The sequence below is a fragment of the Lates calcarifer genome, linkage group LG4 (assembly GCF_001640805.2).
Source record: "Lates calcarifer isolate ASB-BC8 linkage group LG4, TLL_Latcal_v3, whole genome shotgun sequence".
NCBI lineage: Eukaryota > Metazoa > Chordata > Actinopteri > Centropomidae > Lates > Lates calcarifer.
In genome coordinates this window covers 10,833,291-10,855,233 of record NC_066836.1, presented here as the reverse complement: position 1 = coordinate 10,855,233, position 21,943 = coordinate 10,833,291, and the positions used below count along the sequence as shown (strand labels likewise).

The 21,943-nt window shown below is 41.8% G+C and overlaps 1 protein-coding gene across 7 annotated transcripts in view; it reads right to left on the bottom strand.

Annotated features, from left to right (window-relative positions):
• LOC108883395 (adhesion G protein-coupled receptor L2) overlaps positions 1-21,943 on the bottom strand; it is an 84,536-nt gene that overhangs the window by 18,584 nt on the left and 44,009 nt on the right. For 5 of the 7 annotated variants that reach the window (XM_051069981.1, XM_051069979.1, XM_051069980.1 and 2 more), the window contains exons 5-11: positions 20,737-21,537; positions 12,147-12,446; positions 10,147-10,247; positions 8,267-8,452; positions 5,877-5,915; positions 2,411-2,594; positions 724-846 (exon numbers count right to left, since the gene is read on the bottom strand). In XM_051069981.1, the coding sequence (XP_050925938.1) occupies positions 724-846; positions 2,411-2,594; positions 5,877-5,915; positions 8,267-8,452; positions 10,147-10,247; positions 12,147-12,446; positions 20,737-21,537 (1,734 nt within the window). The remainder of the gene's footprint in view (positions 1-723; positions 847-2,410; positions 2,595-5,876; positions 5,916-8,266; positions 8,453-10,146; positions 10,248-12,146; positions 12,447-20,736; positions 21,538-21,943) is intronic. The other 2 variants (XM_018676467.2, XM_018676471.2) reach the window with 1 other exon arrangement.

The following is a 21,943-nucleotide window of genomic DNA, read 5'->3' as shown; positions in this document are numbered from 1 at the left end:
ACAGGGCGCAGCAGTGAGCAGAATCTCAATTTGCACAATGGATCGATTAACCTTGATATTTCTAACTTCGTGAATGCACAAAAGGCGAGGTGCAGACCAGTACAAGCTTCAGTGTGAGTCCAAAAAACAGCTTCATAATTAAAACACGTTGCACAACTTTTCTCTAGCACCACATGCTTTATTTACAAAACACTTTTAGCTATCTCTTCTCTTCTAGCACACCACACTTAATTCACATAAAACCTATGGCTGAAAAATTTTTAAAATGAAGAATGGTTTTCTGAAGAGTTGTGCGGTCTTGAAATTATTATTTTTCTCAGAGGCCAACTGAGGTACTGCAGAAAAAAAGACAGACACTTCTAAGCAAGCTTGGCTACAGCCAGGCCTAGCTGTTTCCCTCTGCTTCTAGCCTTAATGCTAAGCTAAGTTCATCACCTCTTGGCCTTAGCTCTATACTTGAAGCACACATATGTGAGTGGTATCAATATTCTCATCTGACTAAAAAATATCAAATTATTCATTTAAAAATATCTAATTAAAATGTTCCTAGTGGGCAAATCAGGTAGGATGCTGTCACATCACATTATAGGCAACAAACTCGTTCACCAGGATGTGATTAATACAACGTCATTAGAGTCGATAACCACAACAACCCAAAAAAGTAAAGAAAAGCCAAAACTTAACAATCATTAAGTGTTTTTGCAGCAGTTGTTTTGTTCTCACCATTTTTGCTGTTGACTTTGACTGTGTTGGAGGAAAGTTGAAGAGACGCTCCACCTTTGTTCGTCTGTGGAAACCTGAAATCTTGCACCTGACCGTCGGTACTTAACACGTACACTTCCAACACTGTGAGAGATAGGAGGTGAGGACAGGAAAAAGGGAGAGATAAGAAGAGACAGATGTATTACTCATAGGCAACATTTCAAAAGCAGTACATGGTGTTTAATAGAGCTCTAACTTTAAGGCCTGGCGGGGGAATGTATAAAGATTCAAGGTTCACTGTACCAGTGACAGAATCCAATCTTATTGGCAAGACCCCATGGAGTGTCATTTACTTAAAAAACCACGTCACTAAGCTGTTGGTTGGCATTGTGAAAACCTCCAAGGCAAAAGCAAAAGAAAAAATAATAAGGGTGGTGATACAGGATGAGCAAATGCAAGTACACAGCCTACTGCAGCATGAATGTCAAATATTCATAGGATCAAAAATATCATTGAGCTTTTACTTTTACTTTTTCTTCCCCCTGTGGGCTCAGATAACTCTGGGCTCGATGAGCAAATCTCTGAAAATCCTCCAAATTCCAGCAGCCACTCTCTCCGGTATGCCAGCTGCCGGGTGGTGCTCCCTTTGATGTGTGAAATTACTGAAGGGTCAGGAGGACACACGTATCAGCACACTCCCTCCCATCAGAAACGGCCTCACTTCCTCAGATAGATGGCTTCTGACAGACGGAGATGAGGAATTGTTCTCTGGTTACTCTCCCCCCATCTGCATAGTTTGCTCCCCCTCCCTTTTCCCTCGTCTTGCCCTTGATGCTTGCCTGGAGGTGCCATTTGGGCTTCAACAAACTGCTAATTAGCAGCAACAATCATTTTCACATTTTTTTTCAGCTCTTCAAGGGAGGTCAGGTAAGCTTTTCTCTGAGGTTCTGTGTTTCTTCACATGACTATGTTTCTCCACTGGAATATTATCTCTACTGCGCAGATAAGCGAGAGCTTGACAAGCTCATAAAATACTGCCTGAATGCAGTGATTAAGTAGCCAATATACAGAATATTGCACAATATATTAATCAGTGCTTTTGGTAGAGACAGAGCAACTAGTCCTTATCAGCTTAGCTAACTACCACTTAATGGGAAAGGCTTGGAGAGAACAGACAGAGTGCTGTGTGAATGGAACAAAGCCATTCAATTGGTTTCTTTGTTTTCACTCACAGGTCTGGACACTTCATCTTGCAGCACACATTCAATGAGGTGACTTTACTATGCAAGAAAAAGATTAAAAATCAATGAGGTATAAGACAAAGAGGGGTGAGTGGGAGACTATAACCATAGCAACAAAGAGTTATGAGTAGAAATATGACAGTTCACTGCACAAAGCTGACTTAAACGAATGAGATCATGTTGCTAATAAACTGCCAGTGAGGGGACATTTGCTTGGTTTTGTTCGAGACAAATCTTTTAATGTGACATCAGCCAAATGCGGCCATTCTTCAAACTATACTTCTCTAGAGGAATAGTTGGTGCAGGTACAAAAAACAAAAAAATATCCACCCTGGATACAATTTTATCACTTGGTTTGAAACAATTTTACTGAGACGTGGTGCGTGGCCAAAAAGGAAAAATAACCATCATAAGTTGTGACTGACAGATTGTTTTATCTGTTTTACAGTTATTGGAAAGGAACTTACTGATATTCTCTGCAGGTACTTTTACGATCGCCGGCTCGATCAGGTTCTCTGCGAGGACGAACGCCCCCTCCTCCAGGGTATCCAGTAGCATTGTGGCGGCATGCGTTTGTTCCGTGGAGTTCATGTCTTTCCAGGATTTCAGAGCTTCTGGCCTCAGGAGGTTGTCAACAGTGTCCACAATTGCCTGTATCCATGGAGACAAGTGAAATGTCAGCTCGCCGTTTCCTCCCATCACAATTTCAGTTTAATAACAAAGCGCAGGGACTTGGCAGCAAATGATAAAAAAAGGGCATGCATGGCCAACAGTGACGGCAGCAACAGCGAGTGGAACTGAAAGATCGAGATCACTCAGAGTGAAGACATGACCTGGGTTCAAGGAAGACATGGATAACTAAAATAATAATGATGATAAAAAATGCAGTATGTATTATTCAATATTCTGTTTACAAAAAATAGGTCTAATCTGAGGAAGTCTCTTTTGGACCAATTTCTTTGTAGAATAATAATGTAAAAATGCTTGAGGGGAAAAAGAAATACAAACCAAATGTTTCCTTCCCTTCACTGAATGAAGCTGTCTACAATGATGTAGTCTCAATTCCTGGTTTTAAGCAGCTATTTTCCAAAATAAGAATTATCTCCATGAACAATAGCCTTATTTCCATAACAGGATCTGCCCATAATGGCCTTGAATACTATTCTCCAAGAGGAAAGGGGGCATTATCATGAAATCCATGTCCACAGTGTCTGTCTAAGTCAGGACGGGAAAGGGGGGGTGGAGTGTTTTCAATGCCAATCCTTTCATTTCCTGCTCTCAGATAAGCAGCAAGTAAGCAAAACATTCCACAAAACCCACACAAGTATCATATGTTGGTAAAACAAGAGTTTCCCTTGACCCTGGCAGGCTGAGTTCACGACTCCTGCCTGGCACAATCGAGCCACAGCTAACTTTCAAAAAATCCCTCTAAAGGCAGACACTTGTACAAAGATCCAGAATCCAGAGCAGCCCCTGGTGTGATAAATCAGAGTGACAATTTAACCATAGGTGCCATTAACCACGGCAAGGCCCACCACAATAATGGTAATTAACCACAACAAGCCCGTGCTCACTGTACCAATTAGTCACAGCTATGATTATCCAAAACACTAATTGACCACAGACAGGATTATCCGTTTGCCTGGAATAGCAAGAAAAGGGGATCAACCAAAGTCTGCACCAATATATGATTAACCGCAACATTTAACCACCAAGCTCATGTTAATCACAGCAATGACGACTGTATCCAGACACAGGGCTCTTAGTGTGTCTTTATATCTGCAGGCCTGAGCACAGAAATCAATCTCTCTGGCCCTGACCTTGCAGGCAACTTGAAGCTTGCGAGCTGTGACTATGATGGGAGTTAAGTGTATGTGAGTGTGTGCGCGTGCATGTGTGCAGGAGAGAGAGTGGTGGCGATTACAGGGTCGGAGCCATTACAACCAGACAGACACTAAATGGTGCCCCCACTCATGAGCCATCCTCAAAGGACCCATGAAATCTAAAAAAAAAAAGGGGGGGGGGGGGGGGGGGGAGTCTGGCTGTCTCTAATTTGTGGAGCAAAGAAAGAATCTGTGTTCTCATTGAATTCTTTTTAATTCTCGCCTGGGTGGAGGTCACTTTACAAATCACAGGGGTGCTACCAGGGGAGCCCCTGTGGCTGGCTATAACTAGAGAAACATATCCTATGCGGTGAAAGCTCTGCGAACAGGCCAGCAAACTACAGCCCCAACAGCTCTGACCTCCGGAGCAACAGCGGACGATTAATGGTGACACTAAAACAAGCTAGCAGCTCTTTGAGACTGGACTCACGTGTGCCTGGTGGTGTTTTGAGCTAATTGCTAACATCAACATGCTAATGTGCCGCAATGCAAATGCTAACATGCTTGTATTTAGATTGTATTTAGAATGTTATCATCTTAGCATGTTGGCATGCTAAGCGAATTATCTGCTTGCCAACACAGAGGTCAGCAGCTGGAGTGGCAGCAGAGCGTGTTTGTAGAGGCAGGTGGGGACTTTTTGCACCTGACTGCTGCAATTTGAGCCAAAATCGTGCTCCGTCTCAGAGGTATAGTTCAGTCAAATCTGAACAGAGAGACATGATACACATACTTTGCAATTCAGTGAGATTTACTCTTTCAGAGGATTTATATCTAGTGTCCGTCACAGATAACTTCCAAAAATACGCTTGGGAATCATAAAGAAAAGCCACTCCTTATATTCCAGAATTTGCCTGAGAATCATCATGTTTTCACTGTGTCAAAATAATCCAGTGATATATGTCTTTACATCAAGTGGTACACTGCAAAGAGGAACTGATGATACCTAATTCGACATACTTTTGGTGCCAATTTCAGGAGAGGTGGGGAGTGGGGTCAGACTTTGGAAACCCCCGAACTAGTGGAAAAGTCAGGGGATCACTTAAGGAGGATCAAATCCTTTGGAATCATCCTCTGGGAACCATGAGTGTCTGTACCAAATTTCATAGCAATCCATCTAGTAGTTGCTGAGATACTTCAGTCCGAATCCAAGCGACTGGCCAACCAACTGACCAGCTGACATATGATCACCACGCCACTAGCATGGCTAAACAGACATTTCAAAATCAGCTGAGGTGAATGCATCTGCCGCTTCTCACAGTAAAATGAGACCTCAAGTAATAACAACTCGAACTTATGGGGAGCCCCCATGAGCCACTAAGAAATACAAAACTGATCATTTGTTGTATGCTATGCAAAGCATCTCCTCCCGAGTGTTTACACCATGCCCTTGTCTTTCAGCAGAACCCACCCGAGGAAATAAACTCTGCCACAGCAGAGGAAAAGCAAAATGTCTGGGGGAGAGACTGAAAAATCAGAATGGAACACAAACATATTAATGGGCTCAGAAATTAATCCCACAGATAAAACACAACTGCAATGGGAGAGGAGATTTCTTTTTTTTGTGCTAAGGGGACAAGGGAGACTAGAAATTGTACAATGTAAGCAAGTGAAAATTGAGCACACTGCCACTTTGATCACACTTCTGGCTGACAGGGAGGTGCAATTACGACCGTGGGAAGGCAATTATTCACACAACGTATAAAGAGCTGACAAGAAAGACGAAGAGAGAGAAAGAGTGGGGGAGGAAGAAAAGGAGGAGAGAGAAAAATTAAAGAAAGATGGAGAAAGTGATAGCACACAGAGGAAGGAAAAATAGGACAAAGACGGAGTGATATTGACGGTGGCATCCTCAGATGGACAGAATGACAGGAGAACAGACAGCCGAGTCAGATGAGGAAGCACTGCAGCCATATTTTGTACAAGCAGGATCACCAGGCACATACTGTAACAAGACAATCAAGGACATTGAAATTGACAGGGCTGCATGCTGCTGGTCAGACATTGGGAATCAGGGGAGGAAAAGGCAACATGGAAAGCCTGGTAGTTATACCTTCATGTACGCCCTGCATGTCTTCTCTCGTTTTTGAAGCTTTTCCACAAAACAAGAGGATCAAGCACAAGAGACAAATTGTAGAAAGAGGTGGTAAGAAACAGGAAGCATCAAATCATGCCACTTACCATACATTACAGATTTAATGAAAGAAAGAAAGGCACAGGTCTATGAACTACAACCTTAAAATGATGCAAAAGCTCTAAATGCTTTTTGGGGAAACAGTGTTTGAATTCTAAATAGAAATATGGATAACGTAATAGTGAGGGGAAGAGATGAGAAATGCACAGCAGTGTGGAGGGAAAAATGCTGAGGCTAGATTCTGATGCTCCCCATTAGTGATGCTTTAAAATAAGTTGAGAAGATAAACAATGTAGTATGAGGTCATTTGTATCTCATGTCATGGTGAGAATAATATTGTACTAGCTCTTTTTATAGCCACTCTGTTGGTCTCTTAATAAGTCGCCATCTCCTCCTAATTGAGTCAAACCAGAGAGAATCACAGACTGTGGCTCTCACACTGAATAAGGAAACAAATAAAATGTTCTGTCCTCCACATTATAAAAACCTCATGAAAACACACACAATTTCTTCAACTGAGTCAGTATTGCTCCAATGGACACCTCCATTTACTTGTTGATTTGTGGGAGATGACTACTTGGAACTTTAAGGACCACACATGTAATTTTAGCTCCTTGACTACAAATCATGTACATTTTTGCTCTTCATTTTCAAATGCAGGCTGTGAAATTTTAGGTTTTTAGATGCATTTCATTTTCTTTCCTCACAGACACCGACAGATTTTCATTTATTTCAGTGTGGCATGAAAATCAATTGGCAGACACATGAAACTTCTTTGAGCTGTAAGAAATTACAGTTAGCTTTTTGCCTGATTTCTTTAGTGTCATCTAAATAAGAAAACTGGTTTCCATTATCAGGGCAGGTGATTGGAGAAACCTTATTTCCTGATTTATAAAAAGTAGATTTCTCTGCCATGTGTTCAGGTTAACATCTGGGTTTCTAATCAGCTTTTTGCATTACAAAAACTAGAGATAGATATCTTGTTTCACCTCTGACACAGCACTCTGTTGCACCTGTAACCACACCCAACAGTGATATCACAAGGTCCTAGAGTACACTTGTACGTCACTGCAGAGAACATTTTTCAGTCTCAAGATATTCTTTAAGAGTATAAAAGTTTCCATAGCTGAACAGTTGACTATTTCTAAAACAGACACATTTGTGCTTAAGGGACAATTGTGCTCTGTCTGTCTCCTACACATGTACAGATATAGACATAATAAGGAAGTTATAGTTCCAAAATAAGGGGAGGTTAGGGGTGAAATCTGAGTACTGACCTGCTCCATGCATTTTCAAGTCAAACTGCATTACTTAAACTGCATTACCAAACAGCAGTAATGTAACTTTGACAAAAATGAATGCAGACTTATATTCGCTCTGATAGACTGAACAAGTTTTAAGAAGCTGCTAATAGATTTTCATACTTTGCACAGAAATGAATGGAGACCAGATCAGACAACAGTGCAGCAGCATGGTTTGCAGAATACTTAGCTATGTTGTTAACTGTATGTGCTTTCTAGTAAAAAGGATTAAACATGCAAAACTGCTGGTATGTTCTTTTAACTTGTGTCACTGGTTTTTTGTCAACGGCCAATCACATGGTGTTGATGTTGCTGTTGTGATGTACAAGTCACCGCAACACCGTTGACGCTCCAGTGAGAAATCTGTCAGCTTTTATCTTCAAATGCTATTATGCATTTGAAAGATAAGATAAGATAAGATAAGAACATAAGGAACATAAGGGCACAAACGACAGCCATCATTTTGGTGCAAATCACCTTGTTTACAGAGAAACTGTTGTCTAGGAAGTCTGAATAACAATGTAATTTTTCAAACTGTCACTCATCTCTCCATGGGACTGCCAGCAGCTGAGAGAAGTGGGTATGTCTTGGGCCTACTCTTTTCTCTCTGAGCGCCTGCAGAAGCTCCAGGAGAGAGCAGTTCCACACTTGTCAGCAATGAAGAGTTATTCTTTGTGTTGGTGGGGGGCTCATGGCCATTAGCTCCTTTAAGGTGGAACTGCCAGGTGAGCCTGTGTTTCCAAAGCCGGTAATTACCAGGGAGCTGTAGAGGAATGAGCTTCCCCTCAGGGCTAGACCTGCCTCCCTAGCCCCCTCACCGCAGACTCTGTGTGTCCATGAATGTGCGTGTGTGTGTGTGCATGTAAGCGAGTGCAGGCGCCCGGCTTGTGTATACCGGTGGGTGTCCTGCTAATGAATGTCCTGAGTCACGCTGACACCGAACTGGGCCAAAAGGGGGACAAAGTTTAATGAGAGGTCACGATGGGCCAGACAGGAATTTCACAGTACCTTGTTGAAGCTGCGTCCAGCTGAGTCCTTCTCGCTGGGCCTGAGCTCCTGCAGCTGAGCATCCAGGATGTCTACGAGCTGCTCCATCAGGCGCACTGAGGAACTGACGTCTCCGGCGAACACTGGGCCCTGTGTGTGGCGCGCCAGCTCATTGGCTAAATTAGCAGCATTTTCGCCACTTCGAATCTAAAAACAGTAACAGGGAAAGGGGAGGGGGTGGGGGGATTGGTGAGGTGTCAGTGAAGCGGGCCCGAGATGATGGTTCTGCAACGTGAAGCTGAAATAATGTACTCCATGTGCACCTAAATCATAATTCACTGCAACACAGTTTGTTCATAAAGAAAACGTAATTGTGAGCTGAGTTAATGTAAGCACGGGGGACTGCATGTTTAGCAGGGAATATAATAGATAACTGTGATACACAGGCTTAAGAAAAGAAAAAAGAAACACCAACCCTCTGCAGTAATGATAAGCTGTCAGTGTTTGTATTATCATCTGTGATCAGTGTAATCCAGCACTTATTTTGCGATAAAGCGCTCTAATTTTTTGGGTGCACCCACCCTCCCCCCAACCTGTCGTGACTGAGCTGTGACCCAATTTCATTCCACATACTAATTTTATACAAAATAAATTCAATACACCAGCTTTCATGGTATGATGCTTTTGCAGTTAGTATACAAGAAATCCATGTCATTTTCCATTTTGCACTTCAGCAGTGCATGCACAGACATAAATCACAATGCGACTTCAGAATGCCACTGTCAATTAATCTTCACAAAGAGAGAGCTGATCCAGCGTTCATGTCATATCATACGGATCATAATTATGAATGAAGTAAGTGTTCATACCATTCGGCCTTCAAGGTGTCATTCAGACTCAGAGATATCAGAAATTTCTTGCAGCTGTAGTATCTCCCACTCGGCCAGAGGAGCTACAGAAGCGTCAACAAAACAGTGGCATAATGGCTGCAAAACTACCATCACCGGCAACTAAATGCAAGTAAAATCCAATATTAACACTAATGCAAACCCCAACTATACATAGCTCATAAGTGGTTTCACTTATTGATGAGTCCCTGATGTTTAGGCATCTTGGAATAATGCCTAAATAAAATTAAAGAGGTGGTTTTCCAATTCTTCCCAATTCACTGATATGACACAAGTACAGCATAAACGTGTTTCTACAAACTGAATAATGCTTTTATTTGTTTAAAATTTTGTCTGTGTGTTCTCTGCACGTTGCCTTTTGGAAAAGCAACTCACAGATTAAGCAGACTTGTTGTATATACTTATAAATACTTATATACTAGACTTTTTTTCTGAGTATCCTAAAATTTTGCCACTTTTCTTACACAGAATATATCCAAAACCTGCTTTAAATTAGTGGTGTTGTATGGAACTGTGCTCCTACTAGTCATTTCTACATTTCCCCAAATGTCTTTTGACAACATCCAGAACCCCATTCAGTGGGTGTTTTTTCCAGTCAAAGAGGAAAAAAGCACCTCTTCCTTAGAAAGCGATATGTTGTGCGATTGCTTGGCGTGATGCTCTGTGCAGGCTACTGAAACTCTAATCCCTGCGTCTACTTTAGATTTCTACCTACATGACATCAAAGCAGAAAAGTCACAGGAGAAAGAAGCACCGTCTCTTTGAATCCCAGTAACAGACTGCCATTATTGGCATTCACTCCTGATTTTTTCGATAGCTCATTTCTTTCTGCTGCCCCGCTGTCTACACGCTACTGACCAGTTCTCTGCTGGAATAATAAAAATAAACTGAGCGAGCGAGCGGGTCAAAAGTTTGCTCAGAGCTGTATTTTAGCCACGTAACATGCTTGTTTGCTGCTACACAATCTGTGTAATTGACACATTCCCCGCTTACCTTTTGTGCCACTTGAGTCACCCAGTGGGAAGTGCAGTTGCTGAGGTCTGGCCCTTTGGAGCACCAGGTCCCTGCCACAGTGCAGAGGAAGGAGGCGATGCCTGCAGTACCACAGGAAAAAAATAAATAAAAAAAACAACAGTTGGAGGGAGGCCAAAGCCATGCACAGATAAAGTTTCTCCTGCTGGATCCTTCATTCATACAGACTCTCTGATGCAGGAAACTAACTGTTCGAAAGGAACGACCATTTTCCAAACAATGTGAGAGCCTGAAAGCTTTGTACAGTGTACACAAACAAAAAAATGTAAGAGGGATATTAAAAGACTAAAAGATCAGATTTCTACACAGCTGTCAAAAAAAAAAAAAACAATAGACTCTGGTTTGTTGTTACCAGTAAACATTGCAGAATTGCACTTTATATCCCCCCATACAAATCATACCTGAATTAAATACAAGATTACTCCTAATGAGTGATTATGTACCTAACACTTTCCTTTCCTTCCTTTCGCACCCTGACAATCAAATATTGTCTCTTCTTCGCTTTCATCCTCTCGTAGTCCCCCTTTGTATTTTGACAGTTCTGACAGTCTCTGTGATGGGGTGTAAAGGTAACTTGTGAGAGATTCCTGTGTGAGTGTCATTGTCAACTGAACTGGTATAACAACCATCAGCACAATGTCTCCCCCTGCTTTGGTGCTGATTTCCCACTCTTCCTGAAGGAGACTTTAACTGCGAGATAGAACTGTGAACGTACCGTCTGGATTTAATTCTAGTCTTCTATTTAATAACTTCCCATATACTGTCCATCATTTTCATCACTTTGTGATCTGTTAGACAGCCTTTTACCTCTCCATGCAATCTCAGTGCAGGGAGAATTGAGTTTCGAAATTACACACAAGCAGCAACAAAGTACATTATGCTGATATATTAAAAAAAAAAAAAAAAAAAAAACACACACACACACACACACACACACACACACACACAAAAAGTAGTCTTATTACCTATTTCTGTGAAAGGCTCTAATCATGCTATATCCTTGTTTTAAATGTCACCAACTCAGTACATAGAAGCAAAGATGGAAACGGCACATTAACACCTAAATACGCACAAATAGGGTAGCAGCTGGATCCAGGATCTTTGAAGCTTTGTTTCTGAGCATTTGTATGCTGAAGGTATGATTTTGAGACTCTGTCTAATGTATTTGGTTAGTAATGGAAACAGAAAAAAACACTATGCCTGTTTACTCCCCACAGAGTGTAGTAGAGGCTATTCTAGATGGTTACAAGTAGCTGGACCTGATGAACAAAATAACAGAAGCACAGTATACAGCCTAATAAAATTCAGTACTATAGCCTTGCAAACGTATCAGCTATTTTTGGGAAACTTGAAATGTCCAGTTATTGGCAACTTTTGAGGCTGTAGTTTGAGGCCTTATTGTATTAGATTGCATCATATTGTAATTTGGGCTATTGTGTTAAACTTCTTTGTCTACTCTTTGTAGGCCATGTGAGGGAAGTTATATAATTCAAACATTTATGGCTGTAGCGTTCACTTTTACATTGTGATCCGTAGGCTACAGCTTCAACATGTTTTTGCTGCTGAGTCAGTTTGACATCCTGGATATATCTGTAGGCCCTTCTGCCTTCTGACTGCTGTTGCCCTGTTATTCAACAGTAACAGGAGCCATTCTGCATAATCAGTGATACTGTAAGTGCACTAAGTACACTAAGTTTGCTGATAGTGCTTCTATACATTTACTTGAATTAATTTTAGAATGCAACATTTGTACTTGTAATGGAGTTACATTATTAAGTAAATAATGTGAATACTTGTTCTAGCAGTCCATGAATGTGCTATATAGCACAAGTGGGCAGAACAGTGGGCGTAAAAAGGAAATATTTGTAGAATATGGTGTACATTTAAAGAAAAGTTTGGGTTACATAAACTTAATTAATAAACATCTCATTAATATGTGTCATACACAGATGGTGGCCTACCTCTAGTCCCTTTGGGGCAGGGCCTCTCCACAGTGGTTCCAGTGTGGGTCTGGGGCCAGTCGATGGCTCTCCTCCTGGTAGCCTCACAGAAGCGCCTGGGCGTCGGTGGCAGTTCTGGGACAGTGGGCTCAGCTGTGCTTGAGCTATGACCGTCCTCAAATGGATCTCTCCCATCTCTAGGATCTGCTCCTGCCACGGTGGTGTCACCATGGCCCCTCACTGTGGACACAGCGGTGGTGGTGACAACCGCGGTGGTCTTTGGTGCGGATGACGAGATGGAGAAATCCTCAATGGCTGGAACTAGGAGCAAGAGAAGAATGAAGCTGTTAGAGCTGGAGTCATAAATGTCCTTGCCTTGAACTCCCGGCGTTTCTAGCCGTGGGGGAAACTGCAACTGCTTTGAGTCCCGTGGCTTGTTGGTATTGCTGGAGTTACTGCTGCCCATAATTCCTGGAAATAAAACCTTCGTACAGCTTTCACTCGTAACTCCACCTCTTTTCTGCTCCTTCCCTAAACAAAATCAAGGCAATGCGACACCATCTGTCTCTTCCTACTTTTAGTTTACTAGTTTAGCCCATAAATAAGAAGAGTAGTGGTGGCGGGACATCCTTTGACATAACAGTGATTTCTTCCCAACAGAGTCAGTACCTTGGGCTGATTAAATGTCAGCAATGAAGACAAAGCCTGCCTGCATTTTACTTTTTTTTCTGCCTAGTTCATCTCTCTCACTTTGATAAAGCTGGTGCGGGGAAGGAGAACTGCACTGCTCCAAGCAAAAACCATACATCAGCAATAATGCGATTCCACTGTATTCAATCCACGCCTACCCTGCAAAGCAAATCTATGTGTGAATGCGCACGTGCGCGAATGCATTTGTGTTTGCTCCATTGCCCAGGTGTGTCTCTGTTTAAAATCATTGCGCGTGCACAGATGGATATCTGCTGCAGAGAGCCTGGAGATAACTAGGAAATGAGAGCAGAAATAGGAAATCTATAAATTTTATACAGTATGAATAGCCAATATGAATAAAAAAAAAGAAAACACAGTGAATGTTTGTGTGTATGTGTATGCATGTCTACATGGATATAGTAGGCTACTTGTCTCCTGCATGAATGATCATACATTTTTACCCACAACCACCTGATTGTATTTGGCGATAACAGCAGCTTCCCACAATGAGGTCTGCCGTTGTGAAAGGCACTACAGTGTTGTCTTCAGGTTCCCCGGGTGCTTCTGGGAAAATGCAATATCATGCTATCTGACACTCCATCATCAGACACATATCTCCATTTCCTGAGAGAGAGTGGTGACAAAGCCCACATTTCACATTTCACACTAATCAGTCAGCCGGGGGAATCTTTGCTTTTTCATTCCAGTGAAATATCTGAGTTTATTACAAAGCTGATATCTGCTGATGTGGTCAGGAGGCCACCGTAGGGAGGAAACAGTGCTCCTGTGATGTTCGCTATTATTAAAGAAAAAAACCCAAATCCCCCCTCCAAACAAACCCTACTATGTGGCTCTATTGTGACATTTTACTCAATGACCTTTTTCCCTGGCAGGGAGCCCTGGCTAATTACCTTACACTCATTCAGTTATTGTGTGTCTGTCACCCACACATTCACAGGTTGGCCTGGACAGCATGGCTGCAAAAGTAACAGCTGACATGTGCTGTTAGCATGAGCAGATGATCAGTTAGCACCCACAGTTAAAAAGGTGTTCAGAATAACTCCCAAGAAACAAGGTCAGACTAACATAAATTGGCAAGAAAAAAAAAATCCGAGACAGCCCAAGAAAAGAAGCTGAGATGTTAGAAAAGCCTTTTTTCTAATTCTTAGCAGAAAACTAAACCGCCTCAGTCTACTGGCAGACTCTTTTAAAAATATATAAACATACTGCAGTAAATTTGATTTTTAAAACGTATTTTTTGTAAATAGACACATAACTCTGAACAGGCTATAACATAATAGTATAACAATGCCTCAATAAAAAAAGAAAAAGGACTGTTTCACATATATTATGTATTGGAGGTGAAGATTTTTTATTGACTCAGGAAAAGTGAGATGATTCATAGGCTGACTCGGTTGATTCAATATACGCATATAATGCAATACGAGGGCAAGTGTAATTGGGTTTCAGAATATTAAACCTCTCCATACCTGAACAAACTTCTGCTTTTCCACAGGCTGATATGAGCCCTAATATGCTTGCATCACCTGATTAACCTGCTCCAGAGACCATATTAATCCAGCTCAAGAGCCCAGAGCACCTAAACCTGACACATTTCAGCACAAATTATCAAGAAATATTTTTGTTTGCTTGTTTTAATCTTTCTTTCTTCATCTTGGCAAATCCAAATCGATTATAATAGCATATACTATCATTAGTGATGCTGCAAAAGTATACAGATACTGCAAGGTAAAGAAAAAAAATACATATATCCACATCAACACCTGTTAAGGCTACAACTAATGATTATTTTCATTGTAAATTAATCTGATGATAATTTAATGATTGATTAAATGTTAAGTCTATAAAATGAATCCACAAATCATCCAAGGTCTTTTAATAGTTTTATTTTTTACCAGCAGTCTAAAAAGTAAAATTTAATTCAATTGACATTTTGAATCAAAACTAAAGCTGAAGCTGGTGATTCTGCCACATTTTTGTTTAAAAAATTACTTTAAAGGCCCTGAAAATAAAATTTCTCAATTAACCTCTTACCATGCCTGATGGGTTCCTACATGAACTCTCACAATTTTCTGCCAAAATAATACATTTTGATTATTTTACATGAGATGATTTCTTTATTCTTTATTCTGTGCTTTTATCATTGGTTTGAAGTTAGAAGTTGGAAAAGGTGATGTCACATACCATAGACTGATTGATTAGATCAATTAATGATGAAAATAATCAACAGGTGCAGCCCTGACTCCCCTTGATCACTCACAAACTCCAATAGAGGGAAGAGCTTAGGAAAATGAAGACCCTGATTAAGAAAACATATTGTAGTCTAGTTAATAAAAGAAGCATCAGGTTATTTCATGCTGTGAGACGTTTGGTCATTGTCTCTCACATGTTTCTCTCCTCCAGCCAGAATCATAAAATCATATCGCTTTAATTAGCAGGGGCACTCAGATGTCGACTGAGTGAATTTTTTAATCAAAGCCAAGATACAATCTCTGTGCGTGTTGATAGTCAGCATGTCTTGGGTTTCATATCAGAGTGTGATTGTGAATAACATCAAGAACATCAAATGTGCAACATATCTATTCAATACTACATCAAGTAATATGCTTGTCAGATGTCGATGCATCTGTGGGCTTATTTTGATGTCTCTGTACCATGCACTACAATTTTCTTTTGATTGCGAAGAGAAAATTCCCCTCCGGTAAGAGCCCTGTGTCCTTTGATAGCACTCAGCCAAGAGAGGGCTGCACCAATTAGCTACCATTTCTCTCAAGAGGCAGTGAAATCACTCTTTATGGGCAATCTGACACCAAAGGCATACTGTTGCCATATGCTGAATAATACCTCTTGTAAATAATGGAAGAGTTTGAGATTGAACACTTGAAAAATGGCTGTCACCAGAGTCTAAACAGAGCGTGTAAATTAAAACAGTGCTAAAATGAAGGAAAACCATTATGCAAGATCATCAATCAAGACACAAAGATGAAGCAGAATTAGTTTTATCACTTTATAGCCCCCCAGAGTCATTTATGTATCAGCGAGGAAGATGACAAAAAATATTAAACCATAATCAGATGATCACAGGTCTAGATATTGTGTTTATCCTTGTTTTTATACCGTACACCACTGCACTGAAAGAGCATTTGTTTTTATCTCAAATTACACTCATGCAGTTAGCAGTAAAAACTATCTACCTGTCCATACAAATGCCAGGATAAATGGATCATAAGCCGCCTAATACCTACTATTAGGGAAGTGCAATGACAGCTCACAGCCAAATATAAGCTGTTTTAATTGGTTTAAAATTTAAAGATGAATCACTTACAAGGCTAATCCTCCCAGTGCAAAAACAAATAGACCCACATATGTGAAAGGAAATATCAAACAGGCAGAGCTCAGTTAAAAATCACCCCTACATTAACAGGGATCCATTTCTAAACCATGTTAAATGATGAGCGAACAACTAAGTGCAAGAACAAGAGAACGTAGCAAATATACTGAGAGTACTATAGATATAATGCTATAACCAGCAGCCAGTTAGCTTAACTTAACATAAAGTCAGGTAACAGGGAGAGACAGCCAATCTGGTTTTGTCCAAAGTTGAAAATACAACTCTAAAGCTTGCCTTAATCCATAAGGGCAAAAACATCAATGTTCAGTTTTATAGCAGGTCAAGAGTGTGATGTGGCTGAAGGACACAGTCAACGTAAATTGTTTTCTCCCTTCTATGTTGTGTACTTATACTGTAGCATAAGGTAAACAGTAAGGAAGCGCATGACACAAACTATCCTTGAAAAACAAATAAAACTTTCTGCCACAAAGACATAAAAATCAAATTGTCACTGAAATATGAAAACTGTGGTCATGAGAGACACAGACTTGTAGCTAAGCTAAGCCAGAAATTGTAATAGTCAGACAGCAGGTCAAAAACTAGCCGGTTAGCTTGCTGGAGATTATTAGCCAGTGGTGCAAAGTAACTGAGTGCATTTACTCAACTACCATACTTAAGTACAGTTTTGAGGTACTTGTGCATTTTTCAGTAAGTAAAGGATCTGGATACTTCTTCCACCACTGGTACCAGCTCTGCTACCCTGGCAAGTCAATTGTCGTTTTTACACTTTGGATTTTGTGCTAATTAAACAAGCAGTGTTGAACCTTTGCTTTAATCAAACTAAGGTTTGTTGTGACAGTAATGATACCCAGTAGTATACCTGTGCTGTATGTGGGTCTTTATACATCCATGTGTCTTTATTCGTTGAGCATTTCAGCTTGACTCAATAACAAGAGAGTCTCAGAGGAGAGGAACTGAGTAAGAGCTACAGTTGGTCTTTTGGCCTCTTTACCTAGAGCCAGTGCTGGTAATTAATGACAGAGAAATAAATCCCACAAGACATGAATTTTACATTAGGCTGTTTAAATGCGCTCATGCTGTTCTGCTTCATTCAAACTTACGTGACGAGAGCACACAGCTTGGCATGGAGGGTAAAGGGCCACAAGACAATTCATGAGCACTGAGCAATATTCCGTCATTATTCCTGCTAAATGAAAAAACTCAAGTTGTTGTGAAATTGTTTGCGAGGCTCACTGCTTTACTCTGACACTTGTTCTTTAAAGAGCAGCAGACAGAAAAAACTGTGCCGGGCATATCCTGTGTCCGCATGGGGTAATTTATGAGGCCTGAAACTGAACACTGTGGAGCAGCAGACATAGAGCAGTCACATCCAGACAGTCTGAGTCAGAGGAAGGTGGCAGGGCAGCTCACAATAAAGACACCAGCTTGGAGACAGGAAGATATATGTGCAGACAGAAATACACTCAGAGCAAAAAGACTCCAAAACTCCCCGTTGTATACGCCTATAATGTCCACTTAAACAATCTCCAGCCGTAATCCAGCAAGGGTAACAATTACAGCTCTGCCAAATATTCCGACTCTTTTCCTTCAGCCTCTATTTCTGTTGCCGAACATCACGCCTCAGAGGGTAGAACACAGGATGGGTGCATGATACATCTATAAATGTCCTCCGTCTTGAACGCTCACCTGGAGGCATTGTTCAGTGATATAAAAGCAAACCAAAGTGCAGCGAGGTGCACAACTGGGTTTAGCCACAAAATGGCTGAGCGGAAGAAGAAGAAAAAAAAAACAACCCACAAAAAGCCATCAGCCTTGTGATGATAGATATGTGTGGCATACAGGGTATAAAGTAGAGTTTTTTCCTTGACATTTCAATTCAGTGCAGAGCCCACTCGCATAGCTCACTGCTACACATAGCTCACTGCTACCAGATTACCCTAAGCCTTTCGGACAAAGCCATTAATTTTATGCCTCTCGTCTTTATGGCCTCAGATCAATTCTACCTCAAAGACAAATTAATTTTCTCCTCTCTCTCCTTGTTAGTTTCAAATGCTCTTGGCAATTACCGACTCTTCTGATTGGTTTTTTGAATTCATTGGACTGAAATCAGCTAATGCCTTTGCACATCACAGAGAATCTGCTGCCGATGTCCCTCTACATTTTGTAACGGCGAGCACCAAGGTGTGCTTTTTATTGGCATGCACCTCTTTTAGAGAGACCTCTGAGGAGGTGGTGTCTTGATAAGTATTGATCATTGCTGTTTTGTGTTCACAATGCATTAGCCGAGCATAGACATTTTCTTTAAATGCGGTGTGAACTGTTTGGAACAATAAGCAGAAAGATCAATATGGGGAATGATCTTGGCTAATCGCTTCAACCAGGGCCAGAATTAAGAAACCCACAGTGTTGCAAACATTCTACCCGAGGTAAAGGAAATACCGACAAGTTGCTAGGGTCAATTATGGTCCGCTTTGATCACTTTGCTAAAACTCCCTTAATATAAACCCCTAATCCTGCTGGCACCTCAGCTCCTCTCTAGGATGAGCGGTACAGCCAAGGTTGACGCTTCTGACAGAAAAGGACGCCGACGCTCATTGTGTTACATGAGTTCTACAAAGGGGAGAAATATACTGGGTTTGGTGTTCGAGGTAACTTCACTCTCTGGTCGATGAATCTTAATGGGCACAATTAATTTCCTTTACGCCTCAAGTGCCCCTCAGTTTCAGAGAGAGAGAAGAGACATTATTTCAGCACCATTAGATTACCCTGCAGAATAGGTTGTTTAATTCAACGCCATATCATGGGCAGCAATAAATCCTAATAGCTACACAGTAAAGAAGTTAAAGGTGTAAGTCTGAAAAAACCTAATAAACAAGAACCAATTATTTTCAAGTGTCATTCACAAAGACCGGTGTGCTGCCGCTGGTCGTAGCATCTTGAGATGCCTCCTCTCTGCTTCTTGAACGCACAGCATTTCAAAATGTTCCCATAAAACACACTCAGTATTCCAAAGTGACAAGTTCTGTTGCAAAGACGTATCTCTGGTTGGATCCCAATAACAAAACAAGTACTTAGAATAACGAGTGGAATCAACAACTACATTCTGTTGGATTCCTTGATTAAATGCACTGTTCCTGCACCAAGTGGCAACACCATGCCTATGTGGCATTTATGTTTACCGAGGCATTACAGTAGCTGAGAGAGCACATTAAACCCTTCATTGAAAATGCTCTGTGATGGCCACTTTCCTCCTCTCCCTCAGCCTCTTTTGAGACAAGGAGGGTAATTATGATAATTCAGTTGTTAATTACATTTACATACATCAGGACGTGAACAGTTGAGCAGGCAGTTTGCATGCATGGAGAACTCATTAAAGTTTGAGTATTTTTCACATCTCCTCTAACACACTCTTAATTGAGGCTTTTGGTTGTGCAGAAAAACAGACACAAACTCGGAGCTCCCCTTGGGTGTCGAGTTATCATGCTGGGGAGATTCCAGGGAACGGCAGGAAAACAAACAGACGTGTTGACAAGAGGCCAGAGTTCAGGAGCACACAGCCTCCATTGAGACATCAACGCCCACCCCTCTTCAACAGCTCAGGTCAAGAATCAGATTTCCCCCATGGCCACCCCCTCCCGAATATCCAGAAGTTCAAAATCATAACCTAATCCAGACCGGTTGTTCGGGGGCAACCTGAGCTTCTAGCATAACGTGGGGTCGGGTCACGGTCCTTGTTTCCACCTCCTCATACGGGAGACTTTTCCCGGCTCTGTGGGATAAGGTGGCTGCAGTCAGGTAATTAAGCCCATTATCAGCTTGATGTAAGGTCCCCGTCTGATGACACGTATGTCGCCTCTCAGCACTTCACAGATTAATTTAAGCCCCCTAACCGCCTGACAAGATTCTTCACTGTAATTGATCTCTTGCCAGCCATTCTTCCACCCTGATTCACCGTGTGCTGCATAACTCATCCACACTTCAGCCTCATGGTTTTAAAAATATTATGCCACAATAGGATGGCGATTATCTCCTGATCTATTTTTAAAAAAATGGCTTCTGTGAGGTTGATGGGGTAGCCATGGCAACACAACTTGAAATCCTGCGGTAAGGAGGAGAAGATAACCTGTGTCATACTGCGCACAATACTTGTCAAACATATTCCCAGCATTAGGGGGAAGTTCAGGAGGGCAGTGTTCATAATGGTTTTGGATAAGGGCTGAGATTAAAGAATTTGATGGGGTCCAAGCTTCAGCTGGAAAGAGTGCCTCTGCTCGCCTCATGGTAATAAAGAAGCGAGGGGGGGGGGGTTGTGGTAGCGCGATGCCACTGGGAGCTATCCCTCATTCCAAGGTGAATCTGTAATTTCTGTCTGCAAATGAGCCCTTTCCCCAAGACTAACACAACCCTCTTTTCTTTATCACACCTGAATTGTATCCAAAATTAAAAGGCAGCCATCTGTGACATCCTACACTGCAGCCAAACAATAGAGGAATTACACAAAGACAATGAACTAAACAAAAAAAAAAAAAAAAATGGAGCAGCTCTCACCTTCAGCAGGATCCGGAGGCCCGAAGTCCAGGTCATAGCGCAGGATGTAAAAGTTATTCCACACGTACAGCTGGTTGTCCCTGGGGTTGTAATCCACAGCGGTGATGTACTGGTACTGGTTGGGGAAGAGGATGTCGGTGTACTCGCCCTGGCTCAGCTTGGTGTTGTAGATGTAATCGATTTGGCTCCTGCTGGCCTCGCTCTCGTTCTCTTCGTAGGTCGAGCGCACCACGTGCAGCACGCCACACACCATGAAGGCGTTGGAGGCGGAACGCTTGTCGTAGGCCGTTTCCCACGTGGCCTCAAAGCGGAGTGTGTAAGGGTTGAGCTGGCTCACCACGATGCGCCCGTTGTTCTGCTCTGTGGCATAGATGACCCATAAGCCCCTCTCGTCTACTGCAAGGTCAATGTCAGTTTTGCCGCCCCAGCGGTAAGGCGAGGTGTCGTGATAGTTTGCATTATTGACGATGGCCTCACCGCTTTTGATGCGCGTGCGCAGATCGAACTTGACAATGTTTCGTGTGCGTTCCTTGTTGAAGAAGATAGCACCATCATAAGCTACGAAGCCTGTCCCGTCGACACGGTGTGGCAGTTTATAGGTGGTCGTCTGGCGACCATTTTTGAAGTCCTCTAGAGAGGCGTACTCGATGAGGGTGTCGGTACGGTACGGCGTCCAGGGCATGAAGAAGACTTTGTCAGCAGCCTGTAGCGGGTCTTTGCACCACGACCCCGCTTGCTGCTCTGCCTCGAACAGGAAGGTGGCGGCTCCTACACCCTTCAGAGTCCCAGGACAAATGAAAACTAGTGACAGGGGAGAGAGTGAAACAAAGTACAATAAGGTAAAATGTTAAAAACATGCTTAATTTGACACGCATCATTCTTGCTGCTGTACAAACTCAAGATCAGGGACTGTGAATTTGGAGGAATATTTTAACTAGTGCTTTTGTACTACGGTACGCTAATGAATAGGGAAAAAAGAAAATAAATGAATGTGTCATAGTGATTATTCAGAATGAGAAATGTGAGGTTAAGACTTGCATCTCAAGGGTCTGCTGCTACATCCTAACGGGGACAAAAAAAATAAAATATGAACATAAAAGGTAAAAATCCTGTGAATGAAAGACACGGGAAATGGGAGAAGTAGGAGTTTGTTTTTTTTTTTCTTTAAATACCAGCCTGTCGCTGTCGTCAAATGCCACATGAACAG